This window comes from Ambystoma mexicanum, chromosome 7q (assembly GCF_040938575.1).
Source record: "Ambystoma mexicanum isolate Mex_15411 chromosome 7q, UKY_AmexF1_1, whole genome shotgun sequence".
Taxonomy (NCBI): Eukaryota; Metazoa; Chordata; class Amphibia; order Caudata; family Ambystomatidae; genus Ambystoma; species Ambystoma mexicanum.
Window position 1 is genome coordinate 563,442,855 of NC_090941.1, and position 20,721 is coordinate 563,463,575.

At 46.2% G+C, this 20,721-nt stretch overlaps 1 protein-coding gene across 2 annotated transcripts in view; it reads left to right on the forward strand.

The window, feature by feature from the left end:
• Positions 1-20,721, forward strand: part of WDFY2 (WD repeat and FYVE domain containing 2) — a 1,061,998-nt gene that overhangs the window by 910,315 nt on the left and 130,962 nt on the right. For both annotated transcript variants that reach the window (XM_069640687.1, XM_069640686.1), the window contains one exon: positions 15,604-15,734. In XM_069640687.1, the coding sequence (XP_069496788.1) occupies positions 15,604-15,734 (131 nt within the window). The remainder of the gene's footprint in view (positions 1-15,603; positions 15,735-20,721) is intronic.

A 20,721-nucleotide genomic window follows, 5' to 3' on the forward strand; every position in this document is an offset into this window, starting at 1 on the left:
TGAAAAAGCGTTTGACTCGGTATCGTGGGTCTATCTCCTTTCGGTGCTTGAGGCGTTTGGGGTGGGTCCCACCCACCTTTATACGATACGTAAAACTCCTATATACGGAACCTGGAGCCCGTGTCCTGACCAATAAAGCCATTTCCGAGATGTTCCTCCTGGAGAGGGGGACCAGACAAGGGTGCCCTTTCTCGCCCCTACTATTTGCACTGACCATTGAACCTATGGCGGCCTCGGTCCGTCTTAGACACTCAGACAAAGGGATCACTATGAAGGGCTCCACCCAACTAATTTCGCTTTACGCGGATGACACACTACTATATGTCAGGGAACCTGAGGTTAATATAGCACCCGTCGTGACTGAGATCCAGGGGTTTGCAGACTATTCCGGGTACACCATAAATATGTCGAAATCAGAAATATTCCCCCTAATACCTGCCACCCGATGCCCTACAGACACAGTGGGACTCAAGTGGTCCGCAGACCACATTAGATACCTGGGAATACTGGTCTCCAGGGACAAGCTCACACTCTACGCAGATAACCATGAGGAATCCCTACAGGCATAAGGCTCCAAGTTTCAGATTTGGGGGCGGCTCCCAATTTCATTAGCCGGCCGTGTTGACATTTTTAAAATGGTGGTCCTCCCTAAACTTTTATACCTATTTGTTAATATTCCTATATGGCCGGGCAGGGCCTTCTTCTCCAAGCTTAGATCCATGGTGGTAACATTTCTCTGGAACGGTAAGACTGCTAGGATTAGCTGGGAGAAAATGGCAGAGCCCTATTCCTCTGGAGGGATAGCGGCCCCCGATTTCAAACTTTACTATTACGTCTCCCAAGCTCAATTTGCGAAATATTGGTATAATGACGAGAACAATACACCCCATGCATGGATAGAGGAACACACCACACATCCCACGAATATACAGTCAGTTATTTTCGATCCAAAGTATAAAGACACATGTGCATACAATCCGGTTAGCTGTACAGTCAGGGCATGGATGGCGATATTTGAGAGGCTGGGAGGTGCCGCTTTGGGACTTCCCGGGCATACCCCCCATGCATGATGCTAACATACAGGAGTCCTGGGACCCTAACAGGGAAATGAAACTGGGTGACATGTTTGTGAATGGTGTTTTTGCAGACCGGTGTCTCTTGCTGAGGGCACTGGGGGGCGGCCACCTGAAAACGTTGCAATACTACCGTATGAGGTCTGCATTCCAAAAGAGGTGGCCTCTCTTCCCGGATGAGCCCCCACCCCATCCATGTGTGCAATTGGTAACATCTAAAAATGGCCTGGGGATTGCTAGGTTGTACACAGCCGTGCAAGCTCATACCCCCACATTAAATCAGATAAAGGAGCAGTGGGAAGCGGATTTGCAGGGGACCATTGAAGAAAAGAAATGGGCCAGCTATTGTGCGTTATCCAAGAAGGTTTCGCTTAATGCTGGTCTAAGTGTGATTCAATTTAAAATCCTGAACAGGCTACATTATACGCTGGCCAGAATCGCAAGGTTTGCACCGGATGCCTCTGACGCCTGTCCTAAATGAAATGCTCCCCATGCTGGATCCTTTCACATGTACTGGGACTGCCCGGTACTGAGGGGATTCTGGAGGGCGGTGGCTGAGCTCCTGGAAGAATTCACTGAGGTTCCCCCCGATTTGACTCCTCAGAAATACTTGTTTGGGGACATTGGCAAGCAACCAGAGAAAATTAGAAGATTCTTTAACATTGCATGCGCTATTGCCAAAAAATGTATTTTACAGAAATGGAAAAGTTCTCTCCCGCCCACCCTAAACCAAGAACTGACACATGTCAACGAGTCAGAGGAACAGTTTGTTTTAACCCGACCCTCAGCATGCAGGCCCAAGGACATTTGGGGCCCGTTCAGATCCTCTATGTAACATGATTGCCGATGCTGACTTGTCTTCATAATATTGTTATGTGAAATGTAACGGATATTCTACCCCTGATGTAACTGTTAAACAGATGTGCTGTGGTGTGACGGCCTATACGTGACCATTAATAAAAAAGAGTTTAAAGAAAAAAAAAAGCGGTTGGCTTGTGTTACATATCAAGTCAGCAGCTATCTAGACAGACAGGTATAGCGTATACAGTGTAGGTTAAGAAATGGTAAATATGGTACAATTAGCAGTAAGGCAGCAGACAATAAGAGGCATGTAGTTGATATGCTATGAGAAAGAAAGAGTAGTAAGGATACAGTTAAAATGATACGTATACCAATGGCGGAGAGATACAAGACAAGGCATATTAGCATGGGGCCTAGGCGAAGAGCCAAGTTTTTACATCTTTTCTGAAGGTCCAGAAGGAGGGTTCCGCTCTAAGTGCTGTGGGCATGGAGTTCCAGAGCTTCGCTGCTAGAACCGGGAAGCTAGATCCGCCAGCTTTTTGTAATTTGTATCTAGGAATGTTGAGACATTGTAGGTAATTTGACCTAGTGGATCTGGTAGATTGGTACCTGGTGAATTTGTCAACCAGTTATTTTGGTGCAGTGTTAGACAGGCATTTGTGCGTGATTTCTACAGTTTGAAATGAGATTCTGTCTCCCACTGGTAGCCATTGGATATCACGTCTGATTGCTGAGACGTGGTTGGTGTAGGGGATATTGAGGGTATTTTTTTGGAGCACTTGAAGTTTGTTCAGGTTCTGTTTGTTAGAGCCTAGGTAAAGCGTGTTACAATAGTCTAGCTTAGAAAGAATAAGAGCTCTGGCTAGGATAATGCAGCTGTTGGTAGAGAGAAATAATTCTCAGGCATTTATCAGTTTAGATGTGTATGCAGTAGCTGAAGCAGTTACGTTGACTTGCTTAGTGAGGGTGAGGGTGGAATCCAGGTAAATGCCAAGTGTTTTGTCCTCACTAAGACTTTAATGATGCTCCCGTCAATGTTGAAGGAGTTGTAGCGGGTTTCAAGCTTATTAAGAATGGGCTGTGAGCCTATGATAAGAAGCTTGTTCTTCGCATCGTTTAGGCATAGGCCATGTGTGGCCATCCAAGCCTGGATGTGACGATAGATTTTGTTGATCATTTCGTTATCTTTTTCGTAGCAGCCAGTAAGAGTGATGAGGACTTGGGTGCCATCTGCATAGTTAGTGTAGGTGACACCTAAGTCGTCCAGGTGGTAGAACAGGAGCTTTGGAAAGATGTTGTATAAGGTGAGGGAGGCACAGGAGCCTTGAGGGACTCCGCAGGAGATTGGCATTGGTTCGGCTGAAGCCAAAGTGTGCAAAGACTCTAATAGACTTGTTTGCTAGCAATGATTGGATCTATGCATTGGCATTAGGGGAGAAGGAGGGCGGCTGAGGTCAGATGTTTGGTGAGTAGGTTATGGTCGACTAAATCGAAAGCAGCTGAAAGGTCCAGCAGCAGGAGGATGGCCAGTTTTCCTTTTATATTTTGATTCATCCATTTGGATTTTCAGATCGAGGAGGGCCGTTTCAGTGCCATGCCTAGGTTTGAAACCTAATTGACGGAGGCCAAGGAGATTGTTGTCTTCGAGGTGCTTTTGGATTTGGAGGTATTCCGCTCTGTCAAGGATTTTCAAAAGAAATTGAACTTTTGTTATGGGTCTGTAGTTGGTGAGGATGTTTGGGCTATATATGTTATACAAAAAGATGATGTACTAACAGGTGTTTAAACCCAAAAAGTGAAATGGCAGAAGGTATATCTGATACACTAAAATTCATACATGAACGTTAAAATTTTTTTTAATTAAACATATAGATACTGACACTCCTAAAATGATTGCATTATGTAAAACTCCATAAAAACATATAAAACATATATCTCACAGAACACAAGAAGTACAAACAATGTGGGTTCATTCTTCTAATAACTGGATCAACAACGTGTGATACTTCACACTGGAGTTGTTCTTTTTTTTTGGGAATGCGATTATTGTTTTCTTGGGCCCAAGTAGTTTTTTTTTCTTTTAGAAAAGGCATGACCCATGAAGTGATGAATGGGGCGAAATCCTTTGCTCCTTCCTTTATGATAGTGGCTGGGCAGATATCCCCCTGACATTTAGAGGGTTCTAGGCTGGCTATGCTATCTTCTACCTCCTTAGTGGATACCGGGGGAGAATTGGAATGGGGGGGCAGAAGTAGGGGTTAAGTCATGAGGCTCGCTGAGATTGTTGCTCAGAGTCAGACTTTGCTTTTTGGCTTCTATTTTGGATTGCAACGGCACTATTTTGTGAAGTAGGGCTTTTTGGATATTGTCACACCAAGCGGCATTTTTTGGTGCAGGATTCAGAAGGTGCAACAGGGGTCAACAACTCCCTCAGGATGGTAAATAGTTATTTTGATCCTGATTTTGCATTTTGGATTCCAACGTTGTAGGTCTCTCTTTTGGTGTTTGGCGGTTTTGTATAAGGAGGCCACAGTTGTAAACTTATCCTTGTTTAAGTCAGAGGGTGTTTATTTGCAAAGGGCTTTGGAAGATCTTTTTGCGCTATGTAAGGTTTTTAGATCAGTGGAAAACCACTTGTTTAAGTGGGCTGTAGGTTTGGCTTTTCTTATTTTTAAAGGAGCGATTTTGTTTGGAGCCTGGAGTAAGGTATGGTTGTACAAGTCTGCAAGCAAAGATGGGTCCTTGTCTAGGCCATTAGCTTGGTTGGTAATGGGTTGCAACAGGGGTAGAAGGCTATCTGTGGTGTTGTTCTGAGTATTTCTAGACAAGACCTGCGGGGCTCAGATGACATTGGATTTTGGAGGCAGCCTGTCCGGAATGGTAAAGGAGATGCAGTGGTGGTCTGACCACGCTCATGGGGAATTGGCAGTGATCTTGGTGGTGCAGTTAATGTCCGCCAACCAATCCAGTGTTCTTCCCTTGTTGTGAGTGGGGCCGCTGATGCAATGTTCAAAGCCGAGCTGAGAAAGGGTGTTCTCTATGGCTAATGCATTGATATCGTTTGCATCATGAAGGCTAGATGCAAGTCCCCTAATATCATAACTTGGGAGCACAGTTTGGTGCTACACGAGAGGAGTAGAGTGATGTCTTCCTCAAAGGAGGCCATTGGGCCGGGAGGTTGATATATGAGATGTAGAGAAAGAGTGTGTGAGGTTGACAATGGGAGTTCGACTGAAAGAAGTTCACCTCAGGGGAAGGGTTCTTTGGTTATCTCTCTGAGTCCAAGTTGTTTTTCTGCGATGAAAGCAACTCCACCGCCTCTGCTGTCTGTCAGGTCTGATGATATCATTCTCTGGGATGGCTAGAGACAGATGGTCCTGCTGCTGAATGTAGCCAGGTTTCGGTGAGTGCCAGGAAGTCTAGATGATTGGAGGTGATGAGGTCTGCTATGTCTAAGGCGTGGCCAGTTAGTGATCTTGCATTGATGAGTGCTCCTTTGATGTGAGGTGCCTCAAGTGTGGGTGTAATGGTAACTGCGGAAGTGGTATCTTGTTGTATAGGGGTGTTAGTGATGTTGTTGAATTTAATATTGGCTCCAGTTGTGGTGGAGGGAATTAGTTTGCGCTTTGTGGTGGTGTTGCGTGGCGCAAGTTAACCGTCCCTGCCTGTTTGAAGCGAGAACCTAGTCTGGCATTTCTAATACTTAGTGGGCAAGGTTGGTTGGGTGTGGGCCGGGAGGTGTAGAGCTGAATCCATTGTTGAGGAGTGATAAGGTATAGTCCCCTAACAGCTGAATAGTCGTTGTTGTGAGGTAGCAATAGCTTCAGAGGTGGACGGAACATAGTAGGTGCTATGGAATTGAATAATGGTAGGAGGGTGGCAATAGTTAAGGTAACTTTACGTAAAGTTGCCATGTGTGTAGTGGGGCGGTCAGTGCAAGCTATAGTACTGTTAGATGGCTGTCGGATGGTGGTGGAGAGGTGGGATTCGTGCTGGCTGAGTGGATATCAGATTGTGTTCTGAAGGATAATACGAAGGAGAAAGCTGTTGAGACGTGGTCACAATGAACGTGACCAAAAGCTGGCAGCCTGGTAATAGGGGCCCAGTGAGACTGGGTAAGCGTGAGGTAGGGCATCCTAGCAGCAGGATAGTACTAAAGTAGCAGATTTTGACAAAGATAACAAGCGCAAAACAGGGTAGGCATAGTAATAGCAACTGTCAAGAGATGGCACATATACGAATAGTAGTAGCAACAGTTGTAGCTAACAGCCTAGTAATTGGTGCACAATGTGGCTAGGCATACACAAAATAGGGCAACCTAGCAACTGGATAGTGCTAGTGTAATAGAATGTGACAAAGGGTAGGTATAGTAGCAGCAACTGTCAAGAGATGGCACATATTTGAATAGTAGTAACAGTCATAGCTAACAGCCTAGTGATTGGTGCACAATGAGACTAGGCATACATGAAATAGGGGAGCCTGGCAACTGGATAGCATTGAAGTAACAGTTTTTGACAATGGTGAAAATTTGAGACAGGTTAAGCATAGTGGCATCAACTGTCGTAAGATGGCACATATATGGAGGCACAGGGATCTGGAGCAATGGGCCATTAAATATTATGATGGAGAAGCAACTCAGTAGGGTAACATAGCGATAATGGTACAATTGTATGGAGACACAGGTGTGTGTGAGACTAAACGCTCTGGTCCAGAAGTCAGAGCAAGCCCTCAAAGGAAAAATCAACGCAGTGAGTAGGTGGCACGAGGATGACAGAGACACTGAAATCCTGCGAAAGTGACTGTGAGCGCGAGAGGGGAGACTGGACACTAATGTGTCCCGCTGTGGTGGAATCAGAAGAGGCAAACTAGTGGTCAGCGATAAGCTAACTTAAAGGGGGAACCTGACCGTTGTCGGGCACATCTAAATACCGCAATAACAGGATGCATGTGTGGTGCCGAGTGCTGAACAGGGCTTTCTTGCACTCATGTAATATGATGACTTGTAAGTGGCAAAGCGGCGGCAAAGGTTCGGAAATCAAGTCTGATGAGTTTGACTACAGTGGATGAGCGCTTACCAGATAGGAGATATGGTTGAAGTGCCCACAAGAGTTAGACGGCTCTCCTCTCAGCACCGACAAGCTCGGGACAGGGCCTTTAACAGTGGGCCTTCGACTTGGGGCCAGCTTCCACCTGCTGGCGGATTCCAATAGGTTTAAATACACAGCGTCACAATCAGTCGCTAAGCAACCAGATAAACAGTTGCCGCAACGGAGGTAATGCACACAGGGTGCAGTGGCCATCTTATCCTGGCGATGTGGGAACGAAAATGATTATGAAAGTTGGTAGTCCACGGAGTCAAGGCACAAGGTGCTTGGGGCAACACAAAGGAAGTAGAACGGGCTCTTTTACAACACGGTAAGCCACACGATGAAGGAGGTCATTGGCGTAGGTCTCACGAGGGTCGGGATTGTGGAGATTTATTTCCAGCTTCTTTCCAATGCAGATGCTTCGGCAGGACCGCTCCTGCGAGGATGATAGGGCTCCGGCTCTTACAGGTGGTTGTTTGTGTATTTTATTTGGAGCATTAGGGATAGAAAGTAGGTTGGGATAGGATTTCTGGACAGCAGATTTTTTTCTTTATATAGAATAAGGCTTCGTATCAGAGGTAGGGAAAGATTAGGTATTTTTTCTTTTTTAAAGATTTGTTTATTGACATTTTGCAATAAAAGACAAACAGAATAAACCCCCTCCCAAAAACCCCTTGCCTCCAATGTCCAACACGCCCCTAACCCCACCTTCCCACCCCCCCCCCCCCCCCAAGCTGCTTCCCCCTTGCATACAGATAACTTTCCTTTGATACCATCACCTTGGTCAAGTTGTTGGGGGCAATGTCCAAAATCTGTATGTTTTGTGGGCACATTTGAAGGCAATAATCCTCCCACAGGTACATCAACACCAATCCCTAATCTTCTCTGAATCTCTTGTAGTCCCCCTGAATGTTGTGCGTGCCCCACTCCATAGCTAAAATGTATCATATCTTCGCCAGCCACTCATTAAGTGACTGGAGGGCCTTGCTTTTCCATTTCTCAGGTACAACCAGCATGCCCGCCAAAACCATAACCATACAGGCCTTGAACATCTCTCTCTGTAGCGGCGCCATTTCCCTCTTCCCATAAGCCCAGCGTGCTTACCTCCTTCCCCAGCGGTATGTCCAAGTTCTATATTTCTTTGATGGACTTTTGCACCTGTTCCCAAAAGGGGGAAATGGCCGGACATGACCACCAAATGTGTCCAGTCACCCCATCCCACAATACATCTCCAGCAGTTGGATGGAGCATCAGGGTGCATGATCCCCAATCTATCTGGGGTATAGTGCCATTGGATGAGAACATTATACCATGCTTCTCGCAGCTGGATCGACCGAGTAAGCTTAGGTATATTGCCCCCCAGACATTACAATTCCTCTTGCAGAATTCGCCGTCCCACTGTTCCCTCCCACTTGCTCATGTAAGGCCACATCATCTGCGTTGCCCCCTCAGTGATTAGAGTATATAGAGCTGAGATTAGGCGAGCGTTCCCTGAGCTGGACATAATGTACTTCTGGAATGCGGTGAATTGTCTACATGCCTCTTGCTTGATGGGATGGTGCATCACCCAGTGCCTGAGCTGATAGTATCGGTACCTGTCACCCTCCGAGAGACCGAAGGACTGCTTACATTGCTAGAATGATTTGATTTCTTGGCCTTCCATGATATCTCCAAGTCTCTTGCACCCTGCTGTTTTCTACCTCCCAAAAGCCCCTTCGATCATGCCTGGTGTGAACTGCGGGTTCCCAAATAATGGCGTGAATGGGCCCAGCAATGTCGATATCCCCCCTTGTTTTTTCAGGTCATCCCATACTTCCACGACCAGTGCCGTGATCTAGGATGTGCGCATACCAGCTGGTCGATCCTCCTTAGCTAGCCATAACACTTCTTCCAATGGGGCTCCCACTACCACCCTGTCCATGCCCACCCACAGTTTACTGTCTTCTCCTGTTAGCCACTGCTTTAGTACCCATGGCGGTTTGGTAGTATTGTCTGAAATCTGGTACCGCCAGTCCCCCACACCCCTACTCCTCTGGGCCATTGGTACATGTGGGTCCACCCTTGGTTTTTTATTGTTCCATATAAAGTGTGAAAGAAACCGATTGAGCGACCTGAAAAATCTCCTTGGAAAAGAGACTGGCCTGAAAGTAGTACATAAAGCGTGTACAGGCCACCAATCTAATTGAGGCCATCCTCCCCATCAAGGATATATGGAGAGGGTTCTAGCGCGTTAGATCTGTTTTAAGAGCGCTAGGCAGTTTAGGTTAGTTTGCTTCATACAATGTGTCCATGGACTTTATCTGGTTTCCTAGGTATTTTATTTTCTTCATTTCCCATTGGAATGGGGACCACCCTTGTGCCTCTCCCAGGACCTCTTGCGGTACTGTGAGATTTAGCACCTCCGATTTGTTCACATTAACTTTTACCCCTGACACCACCCCAAAAGACATGATTTCTGTGGCCAACACCTTGAAAGAAGCAGCCAAGTCTGTGAGGTCCACAAGCAGGTCATCCGCAAATGCCATGAACTGCCCCCCCACCTCCCGAATGGAACCCCCTTCACTGCTGGAGCCCCTCTCGTAGGCGCTGTAAAAAGGGTTTTTAGATAGATTGCAAGTAAGGGAGATAGTGGGCAACCTTGCTTGGTTCAAGGGGGATGGGGCCTGAGAGTTGTCCATTAATAGATAAGCGCAGGATAGGAGCTTGGTAGTTGGCCTGCACCCGCCGAAGAAACCGTTCCCCGAACCACATGCGTACCATGGTGAGAAAGAGAAAGGACCATTCCACACGGTAAAATGCTTTTTCGGTGTCCAAGATGAGCAGGACCGCCGGAAAACCCCTGCTTCGTGGCCTTCTCCACTAGGTGGCAAAACACCTAATGTTGTCAAAAGTCTGACGGGACTTGATAAATCTAGGCTGGTCTGGGTGAACAGGAGCTGGAAGCCAGCCCTCAAGTCTATATGCCAGGATTTATAGATGTTTGTGTCGATATTGATTAAAGCTATCGGGTGATAGGAGCCACAGCTCGTTGGGTCTTTACCCGGCTTCAGGAATACCACTAGTTTAGCGTGGTCCATGGATTCCGTGATGCTCCTGTCACCTCGAAAGAATTATATAATTGTGTTAAGTGCCTAGCAAAAGCGGATCGATATTTCTTGTAAAAGGTGGCTGTGAAGCCATCGGGCCCTGGGGCCTCATCTGAGGGTAGCTTCCTAATTGCTGTGCAAACCTCCCCTTCTGTTATATCCCCTTCTAATATTTCTTTGTCCTCCTCTATAAGAGTCAGCAGTTTTATCGCATTCAGGTACGCCTTTTGCGAACCATCTTGGGGTCTGTCAGAGGCGTAAAGATCCCCATAAAAGTGCTTAAAGCATTTTAGAATTCCCTCCTTTTCAACCACCTCCTCCTGCCCTCTGTTTCTAATTTTCAATATTGTCTGGCCCGCTCCCCTCTTAGTTGCCTGGGCAAAAGCCTCCCCGCTCTATTCCCCCTCACATAGTACGTCTGCCTTGCATTCAGGCGACTTATCTCCGCCTTTTTGGCCCTCATCAGATCTAGCTGGCCCATGATTGCCTGATTACCTTTTCAGAGTGGCTGTCGTTGCGCAGAGAGCACAACTACAACTACTAGTTGTAGTTACAATTCTTTTTCTAGTCTATTCTGTTTGTCCCTGGAGGCTTTGAGAGCAATCTATTCCTCCCTGATGACTACCTTGAAAGCATCCCACCAGATCCCCAGGGAGCTAGCTGACATGGTGTTGTCCTGAAAGTAGGACTGGAGTTTCCCCTCCAACATTGCTGACATAACTGGGTCTGCCAGTATCCACTCTGGGAGGGACCAATGCCAGAACCGCCTCCTGTCCTTGCGTTGCGTCTATCGTTGCACTCAGGGGAGCATGGCAGACAATGCCATAGCTCCCAGGGAAACCTCCTGGACCCGCCCCGCTAACTGGGCTGACCTCCAGATGTAGTCTATGCGAGAAAGTGTCCTGTGGAAGTGTGAGTAGAATGTGTGTCCCGCTTCTGGGCCCCTGCAGGCGTGCCAGACGTCCACCAGCCCCATTCTCTTGAATCTCTTTCAATTTTTGAGATGGTGCGCCCTGGTTTGTTTGCCCTGCCCCGCTGCGATCCTCCCCCGGAACCCATGCCACATTCAAATTTCCATTCATAGTAAGGTGCCCCTCTCGGCCATCCCTTCCAGTTCTGCCATTGCTGTCCTGAGATACCCATCCTGTCTATAGTTGGGCCGTATACTGTCACTAGAGTAAATCTGTCTACATTAATGCAGAATTTCACAAAAAGGTATCTCCCTTGTTTGTCCCCCTCCAACTCAAGGACCACCAGGTTGGGCATGTGTTTGAAAGCTATCAGGACCCCTGCCGTCTTGTCTTTTGCATTTGCCTGGTAAACATGGGGATACATCTGCAGTCGTAACCTTGATTTGTCTTGCTAACAAATGTGGGTCTCTTGGAGCGCAAGATAGTTCGGATTCTCGCGCCTCAAGAATTGGTCCACCTTATGCTGTTTTACCAGGGAATTTAGCCCCCTGGTATTATAAGTGAGGACTTTGAACACAATATTCCCTGCCTCCTCGGTCCCACCCTTTGACCTTCCTGCCCCATCACATCTGGAGTGCCTTCTGGGATTGTGCACCCCCACCCCCCCACTTTTCAGTGGCTGTATCCAGAATGTCGGTCCCCTTTGCCCTTTTCCACACCTCTTTGCCTCCCTGATCCACTGCCTAAAGTCAAGCTGTGTAAATTGCAGATCCCGACCCCAACCCCCTTAAACCCCCTCTTCCGCGACAACCATCCAGGCTGGTCCATGGGTTCTAGAGACAACCTCAGGACATACCCCCGACCATGTACCGGTAAACTACCAGGGTCCGAGAACTGCAGAGAGATCAGACCAAGCCTCCCCATGAAACTGCAAAAGCGCAAACTCCCCTACCCACTACTATTGTCGCCACTCGGAACGCCTGAGCGCGGTCACTCTAGCCCGCTCCCGGACAGTGAACCTAGTAGTGACTCCCTTCAATCCCCTCCTCCCCGCAAATGCTTGGCCCTGTTGTCTCAGTTGCTCCATCCAGACCATTCTAATTACCCCCATTTTAATGCCTCTCTATCATCTCCCCTCCTGTGGCATGTCTGCCGATTTGTTCCAGTCTTCTGTTCTCTGTCTGTGACCTCTTCTGTGACATTCTTGAGACGTATATTTGACCTTCAGGACCTATTCTTGCGATCATCGCTCTGGAGCTCTAGATTGTGCGACATACGTGCCAGTTATTCCAGTGCCTCATAATTTTTCGTTTGTGTCCACTCTTTCCCCCAGTTTTTAGAGTTCCCACTTGATCTCCTGCGCAGCTCCCTTGAAGTCTGACTTTTAGGAGGAGAACTATTCCGGAAACTTTTCTTGAAAGGAATCTGTGATACTTGTCTGGAGATCCGCCAGGCACTGCACCAGGTCATCCTTGTTGACTGCCATGGGGCTTGATGATACTGGGTGTCTCCTCCTGCGGCCTCGTCTGGGGGCGGTATACGTTTTTGGGCCATTTGCCTGTCCAGTTGCCAGCACCTACTGAGCGCACCCTCTGATCCCTAGGCGGCTGCCATTGGGTGAGCCGGGGTGCCCTTGCTCCTTCCCCTGCCCTTGGCTTTAAACATGCGCCCCATCAAGTGTTCCCGCTCTGGCTCGCCGCCGACTGGACTTCACACACCCCAAAATTGGGATCTGTTCCTCGGTGTGGTGCGCTGGCCTGTCTCCTCCTCGTTAAATTGCCTTCACCCGCAGGTCGTAGGCCACCCTGGTACTGATCAAGTTGGGCGTATGTGCCCTGCGTTGGAGACGTCTCACTGAATTGGCCTGTTTTGGGCACCACTTCATAATTTGTGGGCCGAGTTCTACCTAGGCCCCCTGTGTTGTTCTTCCAAACAAAGTTCTATGCTGTGGGCTGTGTTGTTCAGGCCCTCTCAATCCTCCATTTGGGGTAGCTATCATGGTCCCACTGTGCTTTGGCTCCTCCTGTCCCTTGGGGGTCGCACTCGCTCAGGGGCCCCTACTTCTGGCCTCTTTGTCTTCCTGGGCCTCCCCCTCCTTCAGCAGGGGGTACACTGCTCCATATATTCATGGTGGGCTCTCCCCTTATTTCCCTCTTAGCTGCATTGTAACTGTAGTGAGCCCCTCCCCCTCCTCACCTGTTGATGGCCAGGGTTGGGGCCTTTCCGCTTCCGTTGCCTGCTCCTGCTGATGCTGCTGCTGGTGGGGGCAGAGGCACACTGCCTCCACCCCGCTCTGCCAGCCTGGGACCTCCGCTCTCGCCATCACTGATGACCGCTGCCCCCTCTGGGCCTTCCGCGTGCAGAGAGATCCCTGCACGTGTTTCTCGACCTCCCAGGCACCCTTTGAGAGCTGCTTTGAGCAGCAGCTTTCCTGCTGGTTCTTCACTTCGTAGCCAGCCCTCTCCTTGTCTGCTCCCTGCGGGGCAATCCGGTCCCTGCCTCCTGTCCGCGTCTGCTGCGGAGCTCGGCACTGATGGACCACATGTCAGCCTCTCTTTCCCCTGCTCACGCACAACCACCCATCGGCGAAGCCGCTCAGGGCTCCCATCTGCTTCTTTTCACTGTGGGGGGTCTTCCAAGGGGGTCTGCTCTCCCGGTATTCTCATCTGTCACAAGGGTCGGGGGGGCAAAAACGTTGATTTCTTTTTATTTCTTGGCTGCTTCTACCACCTTTTTATTGCAGGCAGGGGACGAGCTGTAATAAGCACGTCTTCCCCAGAGCGTGGCCATCTTGTAATCCAGGTATTTGTTTTATCAAAAGCAGAAATCAACCTTTTGGAAATCATGCCTGCTTCTCTGTCTCCTGATTCTGACCTACCACAATAGCCACTGCCTTTCAAAAGCCATGGAAGCTGATTTTAATTCCTTTTATTTACCTGGTACAGGAACGGTTTTCCTTTGAGCTGTGGATGACCTCAGGATGGTAGTATATGGTGGCGGAGTCAGAGCTCTGATTTGTCTGGCTTATCAGTAGCCTTCAAAACTTTTGGGGTGGTTACACAAGTTTGGCATCAAATGATGTTCTGGATTGGTTGAAATCCTTCCTTTTCAACTGCACAAAGTTTGCATTGCCCCATTTAAATCTTCCCCAATATTGGTATTTTGTTTGGTTCTACAGCACTCATCATTGAGCACTATTCAGTTTAATCTTTACTTGAGCTCTTTGGCTGATCTGATTTATTTTCATGGCCTCACTTTCTGCAAGTATGCCAATGATACTCAGATTGTCCTCAATTTCAGGTGTGGCAATATGGGGATTATTTTAGATCAGATTAGACGCTGCATTCAGGAATTGGACACATGGATGAATCAAAATCGGCTGAAATGTAACACTTAAGTCTGAGGATGGTGATTATATTCTCTCTAAATTTTGGCCATATTCGCTGGGAACATCCCCCACACCAACTAACCAGTTCAGAGACCTCAGAGTTCTCCTATATTCCTCCATGTCTTTTCTCCAACAGATTTGCGATGTGAGCCAGATCTGTTTTTACCAACTGAGATCTCTGCATCAATTTCTGGATTTTTAAACTTTTCCTCCGAGACCAATTTGTTAACACCTTCATCTCCAGCTGACTGAACTTCTGTAATTCTATTTGGGACTTACCAGATCACTGGTTCACAAGTTATATTATTCATATTGCAGCTGCTTGCAATTTGTTGAGAATAAATGAAAATGGACTATTATCACTCCTGTTCTAGTTTCCCACCACTGGTTGCAGATGAAGGGCAAGAGTGGTCTTCAACGACCACTGCTTACTCCATAAGACTATTTTCCTCTCAAGACCTAGGTTGCTAAAGAATAAACTGGTCCTCTGTGGGCCTTTTGGAACATTGCGTTCCTCCTTTTCAGGACAATGGAAAATTCCGGTATAAACGCGGTGGGGTCAGAACCTTTTCTCTTCAGGCCACTCCACTATGGATTTATTTGCCCATTTGGATCCAGCTACAGTCTCATTTTCTGTCTGGTATAATCTTGGCTCACCTTTTCCTCGTTGGCACTGTACTGCTCTCTTGCGCAAGGTTAGTCAGTTCAAGCACCACAATGCCTCTTGGGGTGAATGTTGTGCTTTAGAAATAACATAGCATAACGTAAACTTTGACTTGGATAGCTTTGGTGAACTGAAAACCACACGTCGTCTCCTGCTCGTCTCATTTTGTGCTCAACAAAGTGTCAGTCACCTCGCAATGCACGCCACCCACCCATAAAAGTGAGCAGGATATGTACTCCATTTTGCTGGAGGCCAAAATACATCTACTGTACTGAAGTTCACCTTAAAATGGACTATTGGTTACATGAAGTGCAATATAATTTCTGATTACATTTTTGCATGATTTAAAAAAAACAAAATAGTAACATTATGTTTTTACGTGAAAGCTTCATGCTGTACTCCTCCTGCTAAGCACTGTAATAATACATTTTATAAACAAGTTGATTGGCATCAAATTTAACTGGGCCTGAGTCAGCCTTGCCAGTTTTGATGATTGAGGCAAGTGCTTATTTCACTGAATCATGTTAATGCATTCTTAATCTAATACTTGTTTGTCATAACTAATGAAACTCATGTCACTTTTGTTTTCATAGCATCACTGTCGGAAGTGTGGGAAGGCTGTATGTGGCAAATGCAGTGCCAAGCGGTCCTCCATTCCACTCATGGGATTTGAATTTGAAGTGAGAGTTTGCGACAGCTGCCATGATACCATCACAGATGAGCAGTAAGCCTCTCAATTGATAAAGGCTTTTATTTGGATACCTTGAGAATGCTTCTTTTAGAAAAATGTGTTTCTTTGAAAAAATACTCTGGCATCATATTTGCGGCACAGGGCCAGTGCCTGGATTTCGGCTGACGTGGCTGAAATGTAATTTTGCTGCCTCCTTCTACCAACCCACGTTTCCAGACTATAACATCACCTACCCAAAATGTGTCTTCACCTTTTAACATGGTTGTCTTGCCTACCACATTCACAAGCTGCCAATCATGATTTAGACCTTTTCATAACAAGGTAAAATAAAATCACTTTCTAATGGATTGTATCCTCCCACAGATTCCTCATCTTTGATATATCCATATCCTGATTGACAGTCTCGGAAAAAGAATTTGGCAGCAGAGTGCACTTTGCAGCATTGAGCGGATGTCCCTCGATGGTTACCATTCCCGCATCCCAGCATGATGATGTTGGTAGTATAAATAGCACGTACTGCGGCAGTTGCCTCAGTTCTGTTTTTCCACATGCAAGGCACACTCTCAGAACGATTCCACTTGCCTCATCGATTCTACCTTATTTCTTATCGAAAAATGTCTACTCCAAAGACGGCCTTCAAGAGATGTGCGGACTGTGACTCGAAGATGCCAATCACAGATAAGCACTGAATATGTCTTTGATGCCTTGGCAAGGAACAGGAAGTCTTTGAGTGCGGCTCCTGCCAGTTGATGACTAGTAAGATCTAAAGAGAGATGGTCCGAACTCACTCTAGGTCGGTCGGTTTCAAAATCACCATCTTCCACTCCTTTGAAGAGAAAATCTTCCGAAGGTAGGAGCTCCACCAGAGACCAGTCTCCAGAAAGGCCCAAGAAACGCTCCAAACAGTGCAAGTGTTCAAGATCTAGGAACGATTCTCGTCGCTCTTCATCTTCAAGAAAGAAGTCAAACAAACAACGCCATCGGTCCTCGTCTTCTGACTCCTCAACTGATAAGCGTCAGGAATGTTTTCCTGAGAAGACCGCCCCGGCAGCGGAATGGGAAAAGTTCAGTCAAATGATGATGGGCATGTGTTTGAAGGCTGCCTCTCCTGGTCCCCCAAAGGAGCCAAAGGCTAGCGATTGAATAGATTGTGTCCTCCCACGTATTCCTCATCTTTGATCTTAATAAATAAAGGCTAGAAAACACTTTAAAAAAAAAAAAAGGTGCACTGAGGATGGCACGGGGCAACGTGCTGGTCTTGGAGGCAAGACCACACAGAGAAACAGAGGTTTGAATCCCAGTTCTGCACATAGAAACCGAACTCTGGTACGGTATTAGGCGTGTTATAAAAAAACAATGGAAAATAAATAAAGATATATTCAAGTCTGCTTGCAGCTTGCTCCGGAAAACATGTTCATACGGTTGAGCATCGTGCAGCGTCGAATCTTGGTCCTCGACGGCCTCCGTTGCATCCTTCGTGACGTCGACGCTGATATACATTGGCACGTGCGCTGACCGTTACCTGTTTTTTCCACATAACTGCGTGCTTCAGAGCTACTCGCCTCAGCGAGGTAAGCTGCGAAGATGCTAGCTGCACTAATAACATAGAAAAACACGCGAAGGCGTCGCTAATGGGCTCTTCTTGTGTCTCTACATTCCTCTTCCCCGGAATCTCTGTAGCTAACAGCGACTCCTTTCCCGGTTAGATTCGAGATGGCTCTTTATCCACTCTCTGATGACAAACACACAACGTAGAGATCCTGCGTATACGAAGCAGTCCACATCCACTGTACCTCACGGTGAGTGAACTAGAACCTTGCGTCCAAGCCCATGGGCAAGAGTATTATAAGCTTGGACATTGCTTAAGAGATACTTTGTATTAGCCTTGAGACTTGACCAATAGATCTAGGAAGAGTAGTAATTGTACTGGATGCAGGCAGATCTGCCTCACTGCATAAAATATGTGATTAGACTTGGAATCAAGATTTCTGTTATTAACTAACAGTCAGATAATGGAGCAGCGCAAATAGGTTATTGACATTCCTGTTTTATGTTGATTGCCCCTTGATAGGTGGAGATTTTCTTCCGGGTCATTCGACCATAAGAGGATTAAAACCCTGTGGAGACAGAATATCACTGCAACTCCTACAAGAATTCTGTAAAGGAAATATTCTTGATTGTAAAATCCATTTGTTTTTAAATACTGAGCTACATTGTTAGATGTTGCATGTCTTACTAAACCCCTCACACAAGCCCCTGAAGAATTTCCGGGTATTTGATACGAGACACCAAGCAAAGAAACATGTCGGGCACAGTTTGTGATTGTGAAATGAAATTGTGAAAGTGAATTAAGAAAGAATGAATGGAATGTGATTGAGTGAGTGAGTTGTGTTTAATGAGGTATGGCCGAGTGTGATTATTAGCACAGCACAAGACACTTTAACGGACAAGTACCCAAACTAACATACTTACCTGTTGAAGGGTGTTAACACATGCAGACACAATAGTGTACGTGTCTTCCTCATCTTGTTGATAGAAGATGGTACAGGCACTTTAGCATTGTTAGTTTTTTAAACTTTTCATATGCATTTGATAAATAAAATGTGTATTTTTTATAAACTTGCTGTCATGCAATGTTTTTTTCAGCACCATAAATTAATTTGGTCCTGCAATGGAATCCACCTTGATAAGGTAGCAATTTTAAATCACAAGCTTTGTTTTCAATTTATTAAGGGTTGATCCCTTCAGTCTAAGGGGATGCTTGTGGTTGATACCCCTTAATCTCCTTTTGTTGGATTATGTTCTAGTACGGTCTTTGACCGTGAGATATAACCGTTGCTTAAACGACCAAGTCAAATCACACAGTACAACTTGAAAGGTTGAATAGATCTTGACCTAAACCTAGCGTGAACAAGATCACTCGACTTTCGGGCAGAAGCTCAAATTCTTTTTCTTTATTTGAGAATACGATCAGTAGTTAGGCTAATACGCCTAACTGGGGAAGATAAAAGACGACTAAAAACAAGGCAGGATCTAGTGAGAAATCAACGACCTGTTTGCATAGAACATAACGGAGTGGGTTTATATGCCCTTGACATTAATCTGGATCGACTGCAGTAGAATACTGAGATAATCCCAGGGTGCATGAAAACTATAAGAAAATAACATCAACATAATGGCACTGGACAAGTGCATAAGTTATGACGACAAATATGTCACGGAATTGCTAGAAAAAGCCTCTTTTCTAGGAGGCTCGGCAGAGGCCACCACTAACATTACTAACCGGGATGACCTAAGTAATATGAAAAAAAGATTAATAAGAACTGAGCTACATGGTTCTATCATGCTCGAATACTTGAGGAAAGGGACGCTACCCCAAGGTTTGGTGGTAAGAAATGAGCCAAGGCTCTTTCTGGATAACCCTAAATTCATACCACAATGGAGTTACGTCGCAAACAAGTGTGGTCGGGACTGGTTGATGTTAATCATCGATACGGCAACAGATGACAGAAAAGATATTGATTGACCTTAAAAAAACTTGAGGAAATACAAAAAGCAGTACCCCTAGAACTATACAAAAAAAGGTTGGATGACCTACTGATTGAAATGAACATCTTTAAGGAAGATACTCTGCGAGAACGAGTGAGAAGGATGAACAAAGACCTCACTAACTATAGCCATGACAAAGCCTTTCCTTATACACAAGAAAATTATTTCACCCAAGACGCGCTCGACGGCATACCCGCCTATGGTGGACAGGGAAAGAAAAAAGTGTCATTTAGAAACACCTCCTTCAGTTCGAGCGATGGAAGCTTGTTCGTAGATACCGCGTCATATCTAACCGACGGAACACAAGGAGAGGAAACAACTCCCGAGGCCAGAGAGGCAATAGAGGAGGAGGCAACCAAGGAGGCAGACCAAACGACCAACAACATTTTTTAGAGAAGGGTCCGGAGGCCTGGGATTCAGAGCCCCGGGTCACTCGAAGCATGCAAGCCTTGTGGTAAACCTCTCTGATTACCAACCTACCGATTTAGAAATGCAGGTTTTGGAAAAAGGGATGGGTTTTGTGCCCACAAATCTGCATAGTCCCTTCACTTTCCGGCAGGAATTTAACCAGTTTATGAGGAAAATCTACTTACATCAATACTTTTGAGGATAAAATTCATGAGCAAGAGACATCGGATTCGGGTCTCTGCAATAAATCCACATTTTGTGTACCACTAGCAGCTCAGAGCCCAGAGCCACTTGTTTTTCAGAAAAGGGTGCTCCAAGAGGTGAAACTACTAGAACAGGAAAAAGAAAAAAAAAGATTTACCACAATACCAGCCGTAATGAAACCCTAGCCCTTAAACAACTCTCATGCAACCAGGCAATTGTGATACGCAAGGCAGATAAAGGAGGCGCGACAGTGATCTTGAACCATGCAGATTATGTAAGAGAATGTAATCGACAACTGCTTAATCTAACCTGCTACCAACCACTCACTGAAGACCCCACCTCACGCATACTCAAGATGGTTACCCTCAAAGTCATGAAAGCCAAGGGAAGAGGTTGGATTAGCCAGAAAGAATGTGATTTCCTTATTAAAGATAAACCTCAGATTCCACGATTTTACACCCTCCCAAAAATACATAAGGCCATGCTTAATCCACCTGGGAGACTAATAGTCTCAGGGGTAAACTCTGTTTTGTAGCCCCTATCGCGTTTCATGGATACATTTCTTCAACCAATGGTGAAGAAAATGGCCTCTTTTGTATTAGACACCACCCAGATTATTTCGGAAGTGGAAGGTTTGAATTTTGACCCAACAAATGAGATCTTGGTAGGCCTTGATGTAGTGGCCTTATATACGAGCATTCCCCAACAAGCATCTTTGTATGTGCTGGATGAGAAATTACTAAGAGACCACATTGTGAAGAGTACCCCAGTTTCGTTTATATTGTGGTGCACAGAGATGGCGCTAATGGAGAGCTATTTCCACTTTAATGGGGAATTCTTCAAACCGGTTCAAGGCACG